The 21,079-nt window shown below is 45.7% G+C and overlaps 1 protein-coding gene across 5 annotated transcripts in view; it reads left to right on the top strand.

The window, feature by feature from the left end:
• NDRG3 (NDRG family member 3) overlaps positions 1–21,079 on the top strand; it is a 1,445,730-nt gene that overhangs the window by 1,128,729 nt on the left and 295,922 nt on the right. For all 5 annotated transcript variants that reach the window (XM_069652255.1, XM_069652253.1, XM_069652252.1 and 2 more), the window contains exon 13: positions 2,108–2,155. In XM_069652255.1, coding sequence (XP_069508356.1) covers positions 2,108–2,155 — 48 coding nt within the window. The remainder of the gene's footprint in view (positions 1–2,107; positions 2,156–21,079) is intronic.

The following is a 21,079-nucleotide window of genomic DNA, read 5'->3' as shown; positions in this document are numbered from 1 at the left end:
CTATCCCAGACGCAGTTACGGGATATTGCTACCCCTGTCCTTTGACCAAGAAAACACCAAGCGATCTTACCATAAGAATACCAGGAAGAGTGTGAAGAAGAGAAGGTTTAATGGTGAGACCGGCAAGGCATGGTATCACCCTTTCCCTGTGAATACCAACCTAACCCTCCCCTGGCCTTTATGGTATACTGTAAAACATCTCTCCTCAATTTTCCTCATTCAACCTAGTTCAGTACTGGCATGAGGAAGAGGCAACTAGGAGTAGTGAACACTAGTAACTAATTTCACCACTCTAGCACTGGGATGAGGAAGATGCCTGCAGAGTACTATAAAGGTCAGGCATGTCCCTCTAGTTACAGACAGGCTAGTCAAATTGAGAACTCGCACCTGGAACCCGTCAAATGGTTGCAGGTGTATAAGAATGGAGGAAACCAGCAACACAAGGACCAACAGGGAGGCCCGTGTTTGGGAGACCAGCAGGGAACCTTTTTTGTTCGGTGGCTTCCTAGAGGGAAACCAGGACACCAGCAGACAACCCTGAAAACCTATGGAGCCCTGGGCGAGTTGGGCCATCAGAATTCCACATGTGTGGCTGCCTCTTTGGTCAGAAAGGAGCAGCTGGAGCTGCGGTCGAAGGAGAGAGAAGCCAAGTCGCAGCCCTCCTCCGTGGAAGGGAAGCGGAGCTGCCTGCGTGCAGAGAAAAGCATCCGACGAGCTTGCAGAGCTCGCAGCTACCGGCATGCCAGCCAGTGGAGCAGAAGTAGAGCTATGCAGCTGCCTGAAAGGAACGCAGACGACCGGTGAGTGAAGGGGAATGTCACTCGAAGCCAGGGCGCTCCTAGGGGCTGTGTGCAAGTGAGAAATGCTGAATGAACCAAATGGAATGCCGAATGTAAAAAAATTACATATGCAAATTGAAACAGGACCCAAAGCCACGGGTTGAATGAGAATTAAGCGGCGAAATATATAATCATGAATATTGAATGCTGAACTGAATGAGATCTTTATGGGCAAAGCTACGATCTGATGAAAGATAAATTACACCTACCGACTGTGCCAGCTAATTATCAAACAACCCACATCAGGACTTGTCATCTCCTCAAACACGTGAGAAAGTAGCTAAAGCTTCGTGCTCATTTAAGGCTTAGCTTCTTGGAGGAAACCGCCAACTATGGTGCCAAGGGATCTAGATTTTCCCAGTTTGTAAAATAAACTTTGAAAGCATGCATCTGGAAACCTATGTCTATGGGGAAACCAGGATGATAGGAGGCCAGGTCAGCTGTGGAAGTCTGTCCAGGAAGGGAAAATAACTTGAAGGTGTGATCCAAGTAAGCCACAATTAAACTGGGCTGCAATAGTCTGAAAGTGCAGTAATAAATTGGCTTACGTAACGTATTTAATTAAGTGGCATTAGGATACACTACTCGCATTACGAAGGTTTGTATATACTTTATGTAGTGGTCGGCTCCAAAGCAATATTTGTTTTTCTAGGCCTAGAGAAAGGCAGGAAAACTGATTAATTAACTGTCACATTTGGGATCCATGTAGTGCATTAAAAGGGAGCACACTGCTTAATCTCTCCGAGCAGAAGGCAAAGGATGGGACTCACTGATGCAGAAGCAGGGACAAAGTGTGTTGGTTAGGTTGTGTGAAACTCAAAGGAATACTGATTCAACATGCTCCACCAACAAATAAGATTGCGCCTGCATTTTTGTTCCCGATTTGTATCCTCCCTGCATGTAACCCTGCCCATGGAAAAGTATGCCCTGAATAGCCTAGCCTTCTGATTGCATTTGTACTTTTGTACCATATCACTGTATGTATGCCCTTGTTGTAAAGCACTCTTTTACACAGATAGGTTTTCACGAAGTAAAACCCTGCACATATATACAAGATGGGTGGCATCAAGTACATTTGACACTTAAGCTTGCAAAGTGTTATACTGCTGAGCTGCTATTCTGACAGATTTTAATGTTGCTGTTACTCTGCAATCAAAGGGTTTTAATAACGTATGTGTATACATCTCATTGAACGAGTGTTTGAAAAATGTGTATCAGTACTGTGACTGTGTGGTCACTAAAATGTCTGTTTTTTAACATCTTTTTAGGTTGAGTGCAACTCGAGATTGAACCCATCGAAAACAACATTCCTGAAGGTAATGGGCATTTTCTTTTCTACCTTCACAAGAAATGTTCTGCATCTGTTTTTTTGTTCTTTCAACCCAGTTAAAGATGCCTAGATCCTTCATTTTGTAAAGAATTGTACTTTGTTTTGCAATAGATAGTAATGGTTTGTTGCATAACAATCAACAGTATATTCAAATGGGAAATAGATATAGTTTGACAGTAAAAAAAGCACATCAGAATGCTAAGTTTACAGTTATGACCAAACTAAAAGCTGAATGATCAGCTTTGAATGTTAGACTTGTTGGAACATTGAAACAAAGCAAAAATAAGACCAATTACAATCTCGTGTAATTCAAACTAATTCTGTGAAGTAACATATGAAATGGTTCCAATAGTCCTGAGATCATGAAATGAGGCAACATCACTTGAAAAGTTTCCTCTTGTTCAGAAGTGTAAGATCTTGCAATAATTCTTGATTAGTGGGTCAGGTCTTTCAGACATTGCTTTGCAATAGGCACTTTTTTCTCAGTCAGATATGCGAAGTCTTAGAAATGTCAGATGAGCCCTAAACTGTTAGAGAATTGAAGAGTGTTTGTCAGTATAGGGACACCTATTCCTCAGTATTGAATGCACAGGGATCTTGGTTGTCTTTGCCCTTACCAACTGTACATGAGGTGGTGGGTCCAGGTTTCCAAAATAAGCCACAACCGGGGAACTAGATTTATGGGAAATGAAACGCATTGTGGAAAACATTTCAGAATGGTCCTCACTTGAAGAATGGTGTTCCACTGAGGAAACTCCTCTACATAGGATAATAATCGAATGCTTGGCGAACACCAGTTGTAATCACTAGGCTTAATGTGTATTTTTCCACAGCCACTCTGAGACCATTACAGAAGGGAAAGGTAGACTTGGGCCCACCTAAACAATGTTTTGTTAGTAAAGTTAGTTCTCGATAATGTACACTATCCTCTTTTCATTCTGACATGTACAAAATCAAACATTTTGTAGAGAAGATAACTAAATCACATGGAGACTTTGATTTGCCTAAGATCAGAGCACTTGCTCAAGTAAAGCCCAGACTGACATGAAAGATCTTGTGCTTCTGAAGTCAGAAGCTTGTCGCTACTCTCAATTACCTTGCCTTTCTTATTTGATGTAATACTTAACTGCTGTAAAATCTATTTAATCCTTAAAATTCCCACTTCTAAAGGATAATATCCTCCCACATATTCCTTATCTTAAATATATCCTGGCCACGCCAGCTGGCATTGGAAACCTTTCCCAGGCTCCGGCAAATGCTCTCTCCGACCGAGCACTCTTGTCTCCCAAAGTGGCAGTGTCCAGAGTACATAAAAGGCACAAAATATCCCATGACCAATTTCTCTTTTCTGCATGCTAAATCTGTTAATTCAGGAATGTTCTCAAATGTTTCTCTTGTCAGTTTGTTTTTAACCATTTATTTTTGAGGGGTCTGGTTGTTATGAAAGCTACAGGATTTAAACTGAGCATGCACTACACTTTGAAAATATTTATTAAGGTTACCTACTCTTGTTGCATCTAGTGCTTTGGGGGTCCACCCTGACATTTGGGAGCGGTGGTTCATAACCTGAAAAACTAAAGTCAATTCAAGAACGAGCAGCCAGATTGACTTTGGAACACACCCTCCCGTAGAAACTAGAGAAACTCCACCCAGAAGCTAGTCATTTGATGAGAGGCAGAGTGTCGAACCTTCTCACACTGGAGAAGGACACGGTCAAAGATGGTGATGGAGACAAGAATAATCACCAAACTATAAATGCTTTGTCATGAGGCGCCGATGCTGGTCCTTGTGGTGGTCCTGGTGATTGTCGCTGCACCTCGTTCATGCTGTTGTCCTTCCCAAGATGGCGCTGTCCATTCCTCCTGAGCACTGCCTTTCTCCTTCTAGTTGTTTTTGTCAGCCATCTTTGCTCCTGACCACTTCCGGTTTCTACAGATCAAATGTTGAAAGATGATGCAGTGTCTTTGCGTCTTAACGCTAGGTAATTGTGCCTTTCACAGCACTTCCCCCTGTTTTTCCTGGCATCCTGTTTCTCTGTACTTTTTCCACTGTTTCCCTTGCCTTCAGCTTCGCTTTCTCCACCTGATGTGTTTTGTTTTTTTCTTTTTTTTCTCTTAATTTTTCTTTTTATACCAGTATGCTGGATTTCATTAAATTACCTACACAAGTAGGGTAGCCGTATTACTGGTTCACTTATGTACAAGTCTGCTGGCATATGATCAGGGCGGTGGGCTTTTCCTTTAGTCTGTTTGCCTACAGCCTCCGCCTCAAGGGTCAGATGGAGAGGCGGTACATTGTGACCACTAAACAGGGGAAAGAACCGCATAATAGTATGTATAATCCTATTGTAATTCATGATACAGGCCAGAGAAATTATCCAGTCAAGTTTTTTCCGGGATGTCAATTTGAACAAGATTTTGGCATGAGCTGCTTTCCTTTGACTCCATTCTCCAAAATTCCCCAGGCGTTTTCTCCATTTAAGAATTAGCTTGTTTTACTTCCTGTAAGTTTGAGTTACCTTGCGTGCCCCGTCCTCTCTATTTTTAAGTGTTCCTGCAAGCTTTAGCTTAGCCGCCCTACTCTCCTAGTCATACCAGCTCTCTTTACCCGTTTGCAGGCCTTTCACCATGCTAGCTGGTTTTGGGAGAAAGTTTGCCAGGATAGATGGAATTAAGGTAGTTCAACTTAGAATACCACTATCGCTCACAGACCCCGAAGCCATCACTATGCCAAACACTGGGAGCATTTATTGGTAGGCCAAGCTTTAAACAACCATTACATGCCCACAGACCTAATCTAAAAAGCAGATCTGCTGTTTATAAATAAGATTTATAGAGTAACATCTTAGGGGGAGTAGTTGATTGTGTTATTTTCCATATGTCATCCGCTTCCTCCATGAATTCGACTAGCTCGTCCCTAGGTTCAAATTGGAGATTTATATCTCCCAACAGTATCACACCGGGCTTACTGCTACACTCACTTTCACCTTCTTCCATTATCCCCTCCAACCTACTAAGAATATCCATACCTTTAATACCTATGAGAAACCTGAGGGCATCCTCACACCTACTCCCCTTGGATCCTCTTCCCAGGTGGCCAGGAAAAGACCATTGCTTTTGGATCCTGACCCTGGGGGTGGAGATGCGAGGCAGGATCAGCTGGCTGGAGGGTCCTTTGGGATTGGGGAGAGGATGTTTGCGGGCGAAACATGGTACCCCCCCTTTCCCTGGTGCTAACCAACCTTACTCCCCCCCCCCCCCCACCCTGCCTTTATAGGCTGTTGCCAATCCCAGTCTATTATTTTCCCCCAGTCAATCCACTATAGTCCTGGAGCGAGGAAGAGGCGACTAGGAACAGTACACACCACATGACTGTGAAACACCAGTATACTAGTCAGGCAAGTCACGCTTATTGGGGTCAGGCAAAGGACTTACTCCTGCAGCTAACAGGTGTAGATATTGTCACGAGGGGATAGCTCAGGGGCAATGTGCTCGCCTTGGAAGCAAGACTACCCAGAGCAACACAGGTTCGATCTCCGGTCCGCTCCTAGAAACCTCTGGGTAATAAGCGGGTTATAAATAGATCATATATCATATCATATATAAGGAGTAAGAACTCTGAAGGAAGTGGAATCAAGCTGGGCAGGAGTCCAGGTTGCTGGTATCCAGCTGGGAGAGAGCACCCAGGTTGCCGGAGTCCAGCTGGGAGAGAACCCAGCTTGCAGGAGACGGCGTCGCATGTGGAAAAAGGAGCCCACTGTGTGACAAGGATGCCGAGCATTGCAGGAAAAGCAGAGAGATGCCTGACTGGGCAGAGAGGGGCAGGAATCCAGCAAAATCTGTGGCTGCATGTCGAGGTTCCCGACGATGTGAAAGGGAGCGAGTGAACCCTGAGGAAAGAACCGAAGGCACCCGGAGGAGTTACCGGATATCAGTAAGTGGCGGTGAGGGAAAATCACGCCTGGGCAGTCCAAGGGCTTGGGTATGCAGAGGTGCCGATCAGAGAAAAGCTAATGTTTATTTCGTCAGGAGATCAAAGGAGAGTTTCATGAAACCAGAATAAGCTCCCAAATATAGTATGCAATTTTGAATGCTTTGAAGTTAAAACAAGTATTTTATTTGAACTTTGAATCTGCTGTCTGTGTCTTGATTCATGATGCCTTCACATACCATATGGTCGTTAAAGATAATATAAATTAGAATTTTAATTCCATAATTTAAATCAATAAGTAGACACTGGAGGTCAGGGCAGTATGTCTACATGATTTTAATTTGAGCATTCAGCCCAGTACTAATCCATGTACGAAGCCCATCACTCGGGTACCCCACATTACTCTTGGGTCTGACAGCCAGATTCATAATTGAAGAGTAACCCTCCAACGTATGCTTTGAGGCCCAGATTTCTTGGAAACACATTTCGAATGGATTGTGTCCTCCAACGTATTCCACATCTTTGACATGTAATGTCCACAGCTGTGCACTTCGGAAACTTTTCCGGCAGAGGGCGTCCTGCGTCGATTACCTCGGGTTGATGTCCCTCGAAAGCCTCAGTTGAGGGAGATGTCACCGGATGTTATAAATAGGATGCACGCCGCCCGTAGCCTCAGTTCCATTTTTTCCGCAAACTTGTTTGCTTCGAGAACTCAGCGCGCCTCGTGTGTTTCATCGTAGAGATGTCTTTTTCTTCTACCCTTCCAAGCCTGTGGTCTGGCTTCAAGACCTGCCGGGACTGCAAGTCGAAAATGTCGATCACCAACCCGCATCGCATTTGTTTGTGGTGCTTGGGCGAGAGTCACAACACTGACAACTGTTATAAATGCCAGTCGCTGGCTGCCAAGGCCTTGCAGGAGCGTAAGGGGAAGCTCCAGGTAGGTAGGGGTTCTAAGCCCAGAAAGTCCCGTACTTGTAAGTCAAAAACCAAAGCGGTGGCCACTGACGATTCGAGGGGCGACTATGCGTGTCGGGAGGAGGCCTGGGGTTCTCGGTCCCAGACTGGTTCCCGTCATCCTTCTGACTCGTTGCGGCATTCTCAGAAGCGCAGTCACCGGTCGTCTTCCCAGTCTTCTGAGGATGGAGCCGCAAGGAAAGTGGCATGCCAGACGAAGTCCTCGACTCCAGAGGAATGGGCTGCCTTTAAGGTGCAGATGTTGGCGATATTTCAATCGCAGGGCACGGTTCCGGTCGCGCCTTCTAACGAAGCCGGCACGGAACAGTCTCGTACTGTGGCTCGCACGCCTTCGGGCTCGGGTCTGCGACGCGACTTGAACTGGGAACCTTCGAGGTCCCGTTCAGACAACACTTTGGATAGTCGCAAGAGACGTGCTTCCAGGTCTCGGCCCTCGTCTCCAGTGAGACCGATGCAACCTGCTAAGGGTTCGAAGCCTGCGTATCGGTAGGCGCTGTCTATCCGACTTGGACGTCAATGCTTGGGCGTCTTCTCAGCCCACAGTGCCGTTGACGCCGGAGCCTTCGGCGCTCACAACGCCGAGGTTGTCGACGCTTTCGGCTTCTAAGCCTTCGGCGCCTTCGGGTATTTTTGCCCACAATTTACCATTGGAGTACCCTGATTTGGTGGATCCTTCAAGGAAGGCTACGACGAAGTCTGTGAGGCCTGTTTTGGAATCCAGGCCCTCTTCTGTCCCCAGGCCAGGGTTTCAACTCCTTCTGGACGACCTATATGAAGAGGAAGAAAGGTCTGAATTTGAGGACCCTGTTGAGCATGATCTGGCTCCTGTCTTTTCTGGAGACAGTCAATTGGGGGAGATGAGGCAAACCCTTCATGCTGCTAGTGGGTTGGACACTTCTCCGGAAGTGGAATTTGGCAGGCCTGAGCCTGGAGCTCATGCTGAGTCTTCGTACAGGCGGCTCATGACTAGGGTCTCGTATCTGGACTGGTCCACTCCTCCTCAAGACTTCGTGCAGGATGATCTAACAGACATTTTACATCAAGGTCCATCCTCTGACCGGGTGTTACCGTTTCATCTCATCTTACAGAAAAGGTGGCATCTGCTTGGCAGTCACCGGAATCTCTTTTGGCTGTTAATAAATAATTGACAAAAAAGTACACGTTAGCGACCCCAGCTATTTATCCACTCACCCCACTCCCAAGAGTTTTGTGGTTCAGGCGGCTACGGCCACCTCGAGGCAGGCGGCTTACCCTACCATCCTTCCTGATGGGGACGACCAATGTTTTGATGGTTGGGCTCGGGAGGTATTTTCTGTGTGGAGTATGTCATTGAAATTAGCCAACTCCACTTGTACCTTAGCAAGGTTCTCGCACACTCTGTGGAACGCTTTCTTTAGTGGCTGAGCATATTCCCGAGGGGGAAGAAAGGGATGGGTTCCTTGCTCTCGTGCAAGATGGCAAGGATGCCATGCACAAATCCCTTCACTCTGGTTTGGATACGGCACACAGTGTTAGCCGGTCCATGGCTGCGAGCACCGTTATACGCAGATTTGCATGGTTGCGGAAGTCGGGTTTTGGTCCTGATGTGCAAGTGTGCAAGCCTGTCTTTTGAACATGCCCTTTGATGGCGCACATTTGTTTGGTAACAAGGCTGATGAGAGCCTTGAGAGGTTGCAGACCTCGAAAGCTGCAGCAAAATCTTTAAGCGCAGCTGTGCGTCAACCTCCGCCTTTTCGTCCTAGGGGACAGCAGTGGAGGGGAGTTTCTTTTCGTTACTACGCCTCCTTTGGTAGAACGAGAGGGGCTGCCAGTCAAAGGGGCCAGCGAAAAAGTACCTGTGGTGGTCGGGGAAATAGAGGTGCCAAAGCCTCTCAAGCCGCTGCCTCTTTGCCTTCAGGCGCTGCCGCAGCCGCTCCAAAAGAGTCATGAGGCCATGTCCCATGGTTTGCCGGTTGGGGGCAGGCAAGCTCAGCATCTCGAAGCTTGGCGAGCCATTACTTCAGATGCGTGGGCTCTGGACACGATAGCCCACGGCTACTGCCTTCCCTTCCTACAGCGGCCTCACGACAATCCACCGGGGAAACTCTCTTTGAAGCTTCCAGATCTGCTTCTTGTGCAGGAAATCTTAACCCTGCTGGAGAAAGGTGCCATAGAACTGTTGCCTGTAGCGGAGAGGAACAAGGGATGGTATTCCTCTTATTTTTTTGATCCCAAAGAAAGACGGGGGATTGAGACCCATCCTGGACTTTCGTTGGTTGAACAAACTTCTCAGGAAGGACAAGTTCAAGATGGTTACTCTTTCTCAAGTCCTCCATGCCCTCCAGGTTCTGGATTGGTTGGTGTCTCTGGACCTACAGGGTGCTTACTTTCATGTGCTGATTCATCCCAAGCATAGAAAGTACCTTAGGTTTGCAGCTGGAGACTTGCACTTTCAGTTTCGGGTCCTACCATTCGTATTGACCTCCGCCCGAGGGTCTTCACCAAGCTAATGGTGGTGGTGGCAGCGTACCTCAGGCGAGGGGGGGATTCACGTCTACCCCTACCTGGACATCTGGCTGATCTGGGTGCGCTCCCCCGAGCAAGCATTGGATCACCTCGGTCTCACCTGCCGCTCCCTCCACAGGCTGGGCTTCTCCCTCCATTTCATGAAGTTGCATCCGACACCTTCCCAACAGCTCCAGTACATCAGGGCTGTGTAAAACACGTCCTTGGGGAAGTGCTCGCCTCCCAAGGTGAGGGCTCATCACATTGTGCTTATGGTGGGCAAGTTTCAACATGCCCTGAGTCTCCCGGCTTTCGAATTTTTAAGGTTGCTCGGCCTCATGGCATCCTGCATTTTTCTGATGCCAGAGGCCTGGCTGAGGATGATATCCCTGCAATGGGTCCTCAAGATGCAGTGGTCGCAGTTCAGGCAAGATGTCGGATCCCGTTCCAATTCCACTCTCCGTCTCCCAGGATCTTCTATGGTGGGCCAACGAGGGGAACCTGATGAACGGGGAGCCGTTTTGGCAACCATGGCCAGAGGTGACTGTAGTGATGGATGCTTCCTTCACAGGATGGGGCACACATGCCAACGACTTGCCCGCTAGCGGTCGTTGGTCCCCGCCGGAGTCCAAACTCCACATCAACCTGTTAGAGCTGAGGGCCATCAGGCTAGCCCTGGAGGCTTTCCTGCCGTCTGTGCGGGGGAAAAGTGTCCTGATCATGACGGACAACACAGTTGCCATGCATTACCTCAACAAAAAAGGGCAGGGGTAGGGTCACTCCCGTTGTGCAGAGAGGCAATGCAGATCTGGTTCTGGGCCATCCAGCAGGTAATTTCAGAGTTGGCTCAGGAAGTCCTTCAGGAGATCTTCGCCCTTTGGGGAACCCCACAAGTGGATCTCTTTGCCACCTGTCAACCGGAAGTGCGAGAGATTCTGCTCAAGGGAATTTCCTCCGAGAGGAGCCTTGAGAGACTCGTTCGGAGTGGATTGGTCATTCCCACTGATTTACACGTTTCCTCCAGTCCCCGTCATTCCTCAAGTGTTGCTGAGGTTCGGTTCCCACATGATCCTCATTGCTCCGGATTGGGCCAGGAGAGCGTGGTACCTGGAACTTCTAGAAATGTCCATCTGCCCTCCACGCCGGCTTCCCTATCAAGAGGATCTGCTCTCACGTGAGGGTGGGGGTCAGGTTCTCCATCTAGAGGTCAAGACTCTCAACCTTCACGCTTGAGATCTGAAAGGTTGAGGTATAAGGATTGGGACCTCCCGGATGATGTGATGGAGGTGTTGCTTTCGGCCAGGTCGGCCTGCAACAAAATCCTTGTACCGTTGGCGAAAGTTCTGTGACTGGTGCAGAGGGCACAATGTTGATCTTTTTCAGTGCTCAATTCCTATGGTTTTGTCTTTCTTACTTTCTTTGGCCCACAGGAGCCTTCAAGTGGGTACCATTAAGGGTTAACTGGAGGCGCTGTCTATCTTTAAGCGCTCTTCTGAAGAATGTTCTTACTTTAAGATTCCTTTGATTTCTCAATTCCCTAAAGGACTGACTGTGTTCCCACCGTTCCCTTTCCAGGTTCCGGTTTGGGATTTAAATTTGGTCTTGAAATTTCTCATGGGTGCTCCATTTGAACCTTTGCACTCTTGTCCTTTGAGATTATTGTCCATCAAGACTGTTCTTGGTTGCGGTTACTTCTGCTCGCAGAGTGAGTGAATTGCAGGCACTTTCCTCTAAGCCACTCTTTACTGTATTCCACAAAGACAGGTTTGTACTGCGGGTACGTCCTTCCTTTCTACCTAAGGTAGTATCTGAATTTCATTTGAGTCAGAAGGTGGGTCTCACATTTTTCTATCCTCCTCCTCATCCTGGTAAGGAACAAGAGCGACTCCATCGGTTGGATCCTAGGAGAACTCTGAGCTTTTACATTTCTAGGATGTCCAGGGTCAGAGTGGACACTGTTTGGGCCAGGCTGTTACCAAACAGACCTTGCCCAGGTGGATTATCCTCACCATTACGAAATATTACCGATTGGCGGGTAAGGACCCTCCTGAACGGTTGCAAGCACATTCTACTAGGGGCGTGGCTACTTCCACCGCCCTCCAGCGGGGTGTATCTATTAGGAATATTTGTGATGCCGCTACATGGGCTTCGCTCCACACCTTTGTCAAACATTACTCCCTGGATACGATCCATGGTCAAGATATGGCCTTTGGTAAGGCGGTTCTTTATTCCGCCATCTGATTGGGTACTCCAAATTCTTTTCCCTCCTCCATTTTCTGGTACTGCTTTGGGAGCCTGTCAAAGATGTGGAATACATTGGATGACACAATCCATTCAAAGAACAAGTTACTTACCAACTGGTAACGTTCTTTCGACTGGATGTTCCTCCAACGTATTCCACATCGCCTTCCCAGCCGCCCCTCTGGAGATTTTCCTATGCGATTGCAGCTTACGTTTCCGCAAGGCTATGTGCAGTCGAGCAGGCAAGAGAATGGTGCCACACGTTCTGGGGGAAAAACTTAAACTGAGGCTATGGGCTCTGTGCATCCTATTTATAAAATCCGGTGACGTCGCCCTCGACTGAGGCCTTCGAGGGACATTGACCCAACGTCGTCGCAGGACGCTCTCTGCCGAAAAGGTTTCCGAAGTGCACAGCTGTGGACTTTACATGTCAAAGATGTGGAATACACTGGAGGAACATCCAGTCGAAGGAACATTACCAGTTGGTAAGTAACTTGTTCTTTTCACAAATTCCACCCATTCCTGATCTTCAAGATGTCTAGATAAACCCGCAATATTCCATGATGCAACCTTTAACTCCCTATTCACACAAACATTACTATACAACTGATTTCCTCTGTCTGAACCGCTAAGTAAGCAGGGCAAAGAATGTCAAGGCGCAAAGTAGGTGGTGGCAATGAGCCAGCTGGCAAATTTACTTAGGTTGGAGACACTAGTGGACTTGCCACATTTTGGCCTGCAGCAGCATAAAATGGCGGCCTTCCCCTTAATTTGATCTGCAGGTCAGGCGGGTAGTGTCCTGGCATCTATTAACAGACTAGACTTAAGATAACCATTCGCCAGAGTGATCTTAATATGATCTAGGCACCTTTTGGTTTTCAAAATGGATATGACAAACAGCAATAATATCCACTCTAATCGACGAGAGGGATTGTTTTCTATGCCTTATCCAATGTGTACATTTGTTGAGAAAACTCATTATCTTTTCAAATAAACTACGTTATCCGTTAACTACTTCATGGATTATCTGGTGGCCTATTAGGAGATGTTTGCCTTTTGGGCGTATCATTGATTTCTACAAACACTCTTCGCCCTTGCTGCTTATTTGAATCTACAAAATAAGTGCATGAAGCAACATTTTGATGGTTTGCCATTAATGCCCTCCAGTTGTTGAGCCTTTGCCTGAATTCAATTTAAATGTAGTTTTAGGCTCCTTGATGCACAAATCTTTTGTTTGTGCCCATGACTAATTGTGACCTAGATCATCTTTCCTGTTGGGCAATCTTTTCGGTGGCCATTAAGTTTACCGGGCAGATTAGTGAATTTTAAGCACCTTCATTCAAAGAACCTGATTTGGTCTTCACAAGGATAAAAAACAACAACCTCCTTTTATTCTCAAAGTCCTTTCAGATGCTCCTCTTTACCATGAGATACTTTTGCTGCCCAAGATTCATGCTTCCTTGTGAGTAGGTTTTGCACAATTTGGATGTGACCCAGGTTTTACTTGGAGCTACTTCCTCCTTTTCGGTCTTCTGACCATCTATTGGACACTTGCAGTAGTTGGTCTCTGGGTAAAAAGGCAGCTAATGCTGCACTCACTGCTGGGGAGTTTTCCTACATTATATTATAAGCTTCAGAGTCTTCCTGTCTAAGACTATATGCTCATTCCACTAGTGCAAAGGACCGTATCAGTGGCATTCCAAAGGCATGTATCAGTTGCACAAATGTGTGCCATGTAGGCAACATGGCCTACATTTTGTGGGGCTACGTCCTTCAGCGAAAACTCTCTGCGCAGTTTGGTTGAATCTGCTCACCGTATGTGCTTGCACCCTTAAATAGGACTGTTTGGCTGTATAGTCTGGTTCCCAAACAGTTGAGTAGGAGGGGGGGGGGGGCAGAATTACATATGAGTGAAAAATGACCTTCATTATGATTCTGGTATTTAATTCTTGCTCTCCAACCCTGAAAACGCTCTCCCTTCTATCCCCACAGGTTTATGCCATATCCCAACCTTTTGGGTATTGGGGGAAGAAGGGGCTGAGGGTGTGAAGAGAATGTTATGAGGAGTGGGTGTTGGGGAGGCTCTATGGAGAGGAGGCCAGCACTTAGGTGGGCCTTCCACGCCACGCCCCCCTAAGAGCTTCAAATTGACTGCAGCCGTATTTTCTTTAAGCTACCTTTTCTTGTCTGTTTTTGGGCATGCAATTCTCAACCAGTAACAGTTTCCTGTAGGTGCCATTTCATAATAATCTTTTATATAGTCTAAAAGTACTGTGGCATAATTAGAAAATTGTGTAAAACTGATTGCTTGCATAAGTTGTATTGTGGTACTGGATATGAATTATGCTGCTTTGTGTTCTTGCCTATGGATTTAAACTATGGTGGGTTTTACCACTCTAATACTCTTGTGGAACTTTGTTAAATATTACAATTTGATCACCCAGTCCTTACTTTAATACACTGACACCTGCACCAACAGCAGATTTTGTCCAGTGAGCATTCTGATAGTCCCGATTTACAGGCTGAACAGGAATGGTAAAATGCAGGTGGAGTGTTAAGTGGTCTGCAGTGTCAATTACTAAGGAGACCACGGGAAGCCTGACTTTTATTTTTATTGTTGGTGGTGGCGCTTTGACTGCAGTAGCTCTGCTGTTCCTGTTAAAACCCAGTTGCCGCAAGGAGTGGAAAACAGAGTCTGAAGTTGTCTGCAGTGGTCCACTGGAGGCCGCGGGACACAAGGTATATACCTGCTGCTTCCAACAGCATCGTGCTTACTTGACGGTCACTATTACAGACAGTAACTGCATTTTATTCCTGGTCTTTCTTGACCTATATGCCATTTTAACAGTCTTACCGTTATGAACAATGATTGAGGGAGGCAGGCAGCCGTTTCAATGGTATATACCCTGCGCAGTAAACCAGCACTGGAGCTTATTAGCATGTCTGTTACACGGCCCCTATTGGAAGCTCTGATCTAAATACGCCCTCTAGGCACAATGAAACACCTGAAAGGCCTATCTGTGAGGCAGGAAAGCAGAGTGGAGCCCCTTCTGGACCTGGGAGTGTGGGGCTGGGTAGATCAGTTGGTAGAGAACAATTAAAGTGCTGTGGGTCATTCTGCTGCGGGCAAGAATGATGGATTCTGTGGAGCCGATGACAGTGCCGGTGATGAATGTGAAAGCTGGTATAAATGGAAATGAGTTTCTGGACTCATGTTAAGTAGATCAAATTGATATCGAGCATTTACAGAATTTTTCAAACGTGGATTTGATTTCGGACGTATCAATTTTGGCTCCTGTTATTTCTCATGAGCTAGCAAAAAGGGCCCACCTTTCTTTGGATTTGAGGCCGGCCTGTCTCACCTTTGCTTGACAATAAAGAAGTTGTGCCGAATGATTGGGAATGTTCTCCAGTCTTATTTGAAGGTCCTGCCAGTGTACACTGTCGGGGACCGCTTTATACCATGGGACAGTGGAATCGGCATGCTTACCATTTGATTACCAATTGATTTTTTTTGAGCCTACAACAAATTACAATGGGGGCCGGTATAGGATTTATAACGGTCCCATGAAGTCAGTTGATCAGATTGTGGAAGCATTTTTTTTTTTCCAGACCTTTCACGAATCCTGAACACAATGGACAGGAGTTATGATGCTATGAATTTTGAGGTTCGGGTAATTTTGTAAGATTTTTTTGCCAAAAGAAGTTTTGTGGAAAGTTTTATTGCAGCCTCGGGTACATGTGGAATCCGCTATGGCTGCAAAGGTATGGATGTGGTTTGTGACCCTCTATGTATCCTTGCTCATAAGTGCCCCCTGCTTAATGTTCCATAATTAATTGGGGATAGTAACAAAGTTGCTAATAAAGTGGTGAGGGGGTTTGGCCAGGATTTGTTGGTATTGTAAAGTGCTGAATTATTGATGCCTACTTCTTCATTAGTATCTGTGGTCACTGTTGGGCAGGATTTCAATGTATGGGTAATTTTCCCTCCACTTGTGAACCCCCCAACCTTTTGCTGTTGTCTGACCATCCTACCCTGACTTTTTCCAGTTGAGCCCAGCCTTCTGCTGTACTCCACTGGGCTTTTGCGCATTTTGTAATGGAGAAACTGACACGCTCTTAAGACTGTCAGTACTGGGAGGGTTGTCTTTCACTTTGTTGCTAATCTTTAGTAACATTTAATCAGTGCACAATGTACCTTCCAGTACAGTGCGCTAGGGCTTATTTTTCATTTTTAAGGCCCTAGACCCCCTCAAAGGATTTTTGGTGAATTTACAAGTGTTCCCTAGACAGAGCAAGTGGTAGCTGTTACCTTGTATTTGTTTTCAACTCTTTTGTATGGTCCAAACAGCATTTACTGCGTTCGGCCCAGGACAGTGGACAGTGCCTAAAATGGCCATGCCACGAGGTCCTTTGGCGATATTGTCCCTTTGCCTTCCCCAGGCCGAGCATACCCGGGAAATTCCTTATTTGGTCATGCAAATCCCCATGCAAACCGAAGCTTTCGCTGGCTTCTGCATGCCTTTTTGTGTATGCCTACAGGATGTGGGCTGAAGCTATCTAGTTCCAATACACATCCTGGGCGCCAGGAAGACTGGTGTGCTGGGATGACTGGGACCACTGTGGTCCGTGATTGGTCCATGTCTGGGATGGTTGTATGTGAGCAGATCTCTCATTGGTTTCACTTTGTTTTGGTGCGAAGGAGATTTTGAATAAGAGGAGGCATCTTGCACCCATTCCAGGTCAATCTTCTGAGTTCACACCAAACTTAGTAAAGGAGCCGAGTATCCTGAACCGAAGAAGCAGATCTGTGGAACTGCTGGTGACCCGCTGGAAGGTTTGGCATCCTCAGCCCGCTGTTGTTCCGTCGGACCACCTGTTTCTGATCGAACCTGCAAAGGTGCTTTGACCCATTGGAATAGTGGGACCAGGCACCTCCTGCTTAATCTGTAAGCGAGCCTTTTTGACTAGCTCGTGCGTGAAGTTTGCCCTGGAACCGCCACCGTCTCGAATTTTGACTAATGCCTTTGGAGACTGTAAGCTCTAGGTATAAGGCACTCTCCCACCGAGTTTCGTACACCTGGCATTCCTAGGTCTGGAATTGGGAGAGTACGCCTGAACACGAGCATATGTGGTCTCTGTGTCGCCCAGCTGTGGTGACTAACTTCGTGGGTGCCTTGCTGCTGTGCCTTCCTATGCCCTCCGACTCGCTGCAGTGGAACTGGCCAGATCCTTTCACCAGGAGCAGAGAAATCACCACTTTCATGCTACAGAATAATTCCCGCAACGCAGCCCCTGAAAACTGCAGAGCAGTGCACCTGCAGGATTTGAACCTGCGACTGAAGTGGTCTTGACTGCTGAAGTTTGGTCCGTAGTGCGCCTACGGTTGGTAAGTACTTGCAACCCTTACCGTTGGCCCTGGCTCATCCATAGACTTTTACGCGCGAGTGTCCCCTGAGGGCCACTCTTCTTTATCAAGCTAGCCTGTCCTACCAAGCTATTCCTAATTCTTGTATCCTGTTCTGCCCTCTTGGGGAGACTCTCCTAGAATAGTGGGAACTTATTCTTCACTGCCTCACCCACCTTCCTGAGTAGCTACAGCCCCTTAAAGGGAACCAGTTTTAAACTTAACCGCACGATTGCGTGCGCTCGCACTGAATGTACTTTTGAGCTCAAGGTTCCACTCATCTTAAGGTCTGGACTGCCTTTTAGCTAGGGCTTGAATTGTGAAGGACTGCCTAAACGATATTTGCACTGTGTGATTGCTTTTTATTGCAGGTTGTGGATCTATACTGTGTAATATTCCTTTAGGCCATTGGTGACTGTATGTATGTTTCATAGTTGGTGTTGTGTTGGTTTTGTTAATACTGCTGAGATTTGCTTTGTTTGATTTAAAAGGCCTTCAATAAATGTTTATGTATTTTTGATATATACACCTGACAGAGTATTTTGTGGAGTTGTTTACTGTGTGTGCTCATTGTGGGCTTTCGATCATCCTCACCCCTCCTGAGACCTAGTCTTGACTACCGCCAATACTACCTTGATTGGTCTGGCTTGTCCAAAAAAGTTACCCTGTTCCAAGAAACTCGGCTGGCCTTCTGAAACTCTGGCCACTAGGTCAGAGTTCAGAAATCCATTTTAACAATCACAACTGTATCCCCTACAGTCAAGACTCTAGTGTATGAAGCAGAAGTTCTGGTGACTTCTAAGAAAGGTAGTTTTGTTACTGACATTAATATAGGCAAGAAACCAAACAACATATAGAAATTGTCCAAATATCGGTATAAAGGGTTGTGGAAGTATCTCCGTAATTTAAAAGCTTAGTCAAGCCAGGATAATTTAGTCAAATGTAATTGTAGGCTGTCATTAAAAATGAATACTGAGGACAATGTTCCTTGTAAATCCGAGGTTTTACTGGTGGAGAAGGGTGCTAACGAGATAAATGCTACCTCATCTACACCAAGCAAGGCCAAATGCAATACCAAACATTGAACCCAAACAATTGGTAAGAATTAAATTATTCATTTTTTTAAGCCTGTAAGTGAGGAAGAGTCCTTGTTGGACACATGTTTGACCACCAATTCTTCGAGAGTCCCCAGGAGAAGAATGGGCCAATTGTGGCTCCAGTGAGCTTCGCCTTGAGGGATTTTCAAGAGTTGGGGTAGGCGCAATTAAGCAAAGCTGTGCAGGAGAAGGCAGTTTGCACTGAACCCTTCATGAATCCAGTGATTCTGATTAAGTGATATACCTCGGCTCTTTCTGTTTTTTCTGACACTAGAGGAGAAGAGTAAAAAGCAAATAAAGAAATCAGTAATGACCAATAAAGTGGGACATTTATGGGAAGGCAAAGGCTAGTCACGAGCCACAGAGCCCCCAAATTAATAGTAAGTATAGTGGTGCAAAACTAATGCAGTATTAGCCCATAAACACTTTATTTTGGAACATCTTTTTAGGGACCCGGAAGGCAGCCCTTTAAATAGACAGCAAGTATTGTCGCTTTTTGATATACCTAGCCTGAGATTAATTTCAACCTGTGATATTGCACAAGTGGAGTTTATTTTTGAGAACTGTGTTGATATTAAGATATATTTTCATTCTCGGATGGGGAGGAATGTGATAATGTCAAGCTGCTCTACTGTTGTCCAGGGGATATTCTGTATTTGAATACTTAGGCCGGAAGGGTGGCCTTGAGTATGAGGGATTTGTGGGGCATAGCCAAGTGGGTGTGGAAATCAATGCCTCTGAAACCCATTATAATTTGTTAACTCGGGTGCCGTTAGTGGTCGGGTGGTTGCAAACCCCTCAGTGTGTCCAACTACTAAGAAAGTTAAGTAGGCTTCCGTTTTGAATGTATTGCATAGGGATAAGAAGGAAACTTATGGAACCCAAAGAGAAAATGTCATACTTCTTGTTTCTTGGAACACACAGGGGGTACCGCAATTCATGTAACCAGTACGATTATTTGTAAAGTTCTCTATTCTATATCTGCAAGAAACCTGGCTCTTAGATCGGCCAATAATCGATGGTTGAGATTTGCTATGAAACGGCTTGCTGGGCAGAAAGGGGTAGACCATTTGGTGTACTAGTTTGTGCAGTCAAAATTGTCTTGGGTATTGCTATGCAGAAATTGAACACTGGCAGGAAGTGCATGTTAATGGTTTAGTTGTAGTGGTGGGAGGACTTTGACACTGTATGAACATGCTTGTTAGTGAATGTATATTGCAATCTGAAGTCTATTGATTTAGATCATTTTTTTAAAAACATTTCTGAACTTTTAATGTTGGAAACTCCAGATGAGGCTGCTTCTATCATGATTTTAGGGGATTTCAACATAGATTGCCTTGATGCAAGATATTATAGCTCGGGAATGTGATGTCCTACTTCCACTAAACCTTAGGGAGTGGGGTCTAAAAATTAGCATTATGAATGGATCCATGGGATCTTCAATTTATGAATGGCAATGCAGCTGGTGATTGGCCTCCTCAGTTTTCATGGCATGGATCCTGTACAAAATCCACTATATATTATGTATTTGTTTCTGCAGATTTGAATAACATGTGCTTCAATTTAAATGTGGTCAGTTGTTCAAATAGCGATCCGTTTTTTAGCCCTGTCTATAGCAGCTACATCTCATCTTGTCAGCCTGGAGGTAAGGTCCTCTCCCATTGAGATTAGCTCTAGAGATGTCTGTTTTTTTATCGGCCTGTGATGGCTACTCATTTTAATTAATCTGTAGAACAATGTTGTGGTAGGGAAAATTCGGTACTGTTTGATCCTAATGTGTATGGGCCAAAACTACAGGCAATACTTGAAGGGTTAACCACAGAGAGAAATTTGAATGTACGGATTAAGTCGATCGCTTTTATGATGCAATGGTCCACATGAAAAAATGGGAAAATGTAAGGCAAGCAAGCTTGTTGAGTGTTTTTTGTCAAAGGTACAGATTTGTAATTTTAAAAATAGCTAGTCTAACTGGTTACGCTCGCATAGATACATGAGGGCCCTGAGCGATGCAGAACATTTTTTGCTGGTGTAGGTAGCTTTGTTTGGAATAGAATCCATAAAAGGATCTTCACATAACATAAAACTATCAACCACAATACCTATTAATTAAAATTCATACCAATAAAATACATAAAAATACAATTGATAAGGTTCACACAGTTACATCAAATACATTTAGCCCTGAACAGCCATGCCCTGTGTATGTATTTTCAATAAAATAAATCAAGTTCACATCTATAGTACTTTTACAAATATCAACTGCCATTTATGTCGTCCTGATCTTCTTTAATCAAAATATTTGCATTAAGTAATGCCTCCTCAGCATATCGCACCATGGGCAAAAAAGAAGAAAATGCTTTAATGCTTCCACTGGGTTCCCGCAAACCCTGCAGTGCATTTCCCACACTGCTGTCCAGCTCGATGTAAACTGAGCTACCCGCAAATTGTTGGTGCGCAGCTGGACAAACAGCATACAGGCATACAAGAAAATCTAAAAATAGTCCATATGCGCCCCACTGTGAGAACGAACACTGCTCAATTACCTGTTCTTTGGGAAGGTACCCACTCGAGAGTCCACAGCCACATACGCGCATATGGTGACGATGCACAGTCCAGGTATGGTTCAAATCCTGCAACTGATTTTAGCACTATATAGGGGGCTCCAGTTTTCAACACAGTACAGGCCCTTTTCATTTTACCCAGAATTGCCTCTTGACAGATGGATTTAATGCTGGCTTTAGCTCTCGGTGTGAACCTTCTGGGATTACCCAGTGGT

The sequence above is a fragment of the Ambystoma mexicanum genome, chromosome 3p (assembly GCF_040938575.1).
Source record: "Ambystoma mexicanum isolate Mex_15411 chromosome 3p, UKY_AmexF1_1, whole genome shotgun sequence".
NCBI classification, from domain to species: Eukaryota; Metazoa; Chordata; class Amphibia; order Caudata; family Ambystomatidae; genus Ambystoma; species Ambystoma mexicanum.
This window is presented reverse-complemented; position numbering and strand designations above follow the sequence as displayed.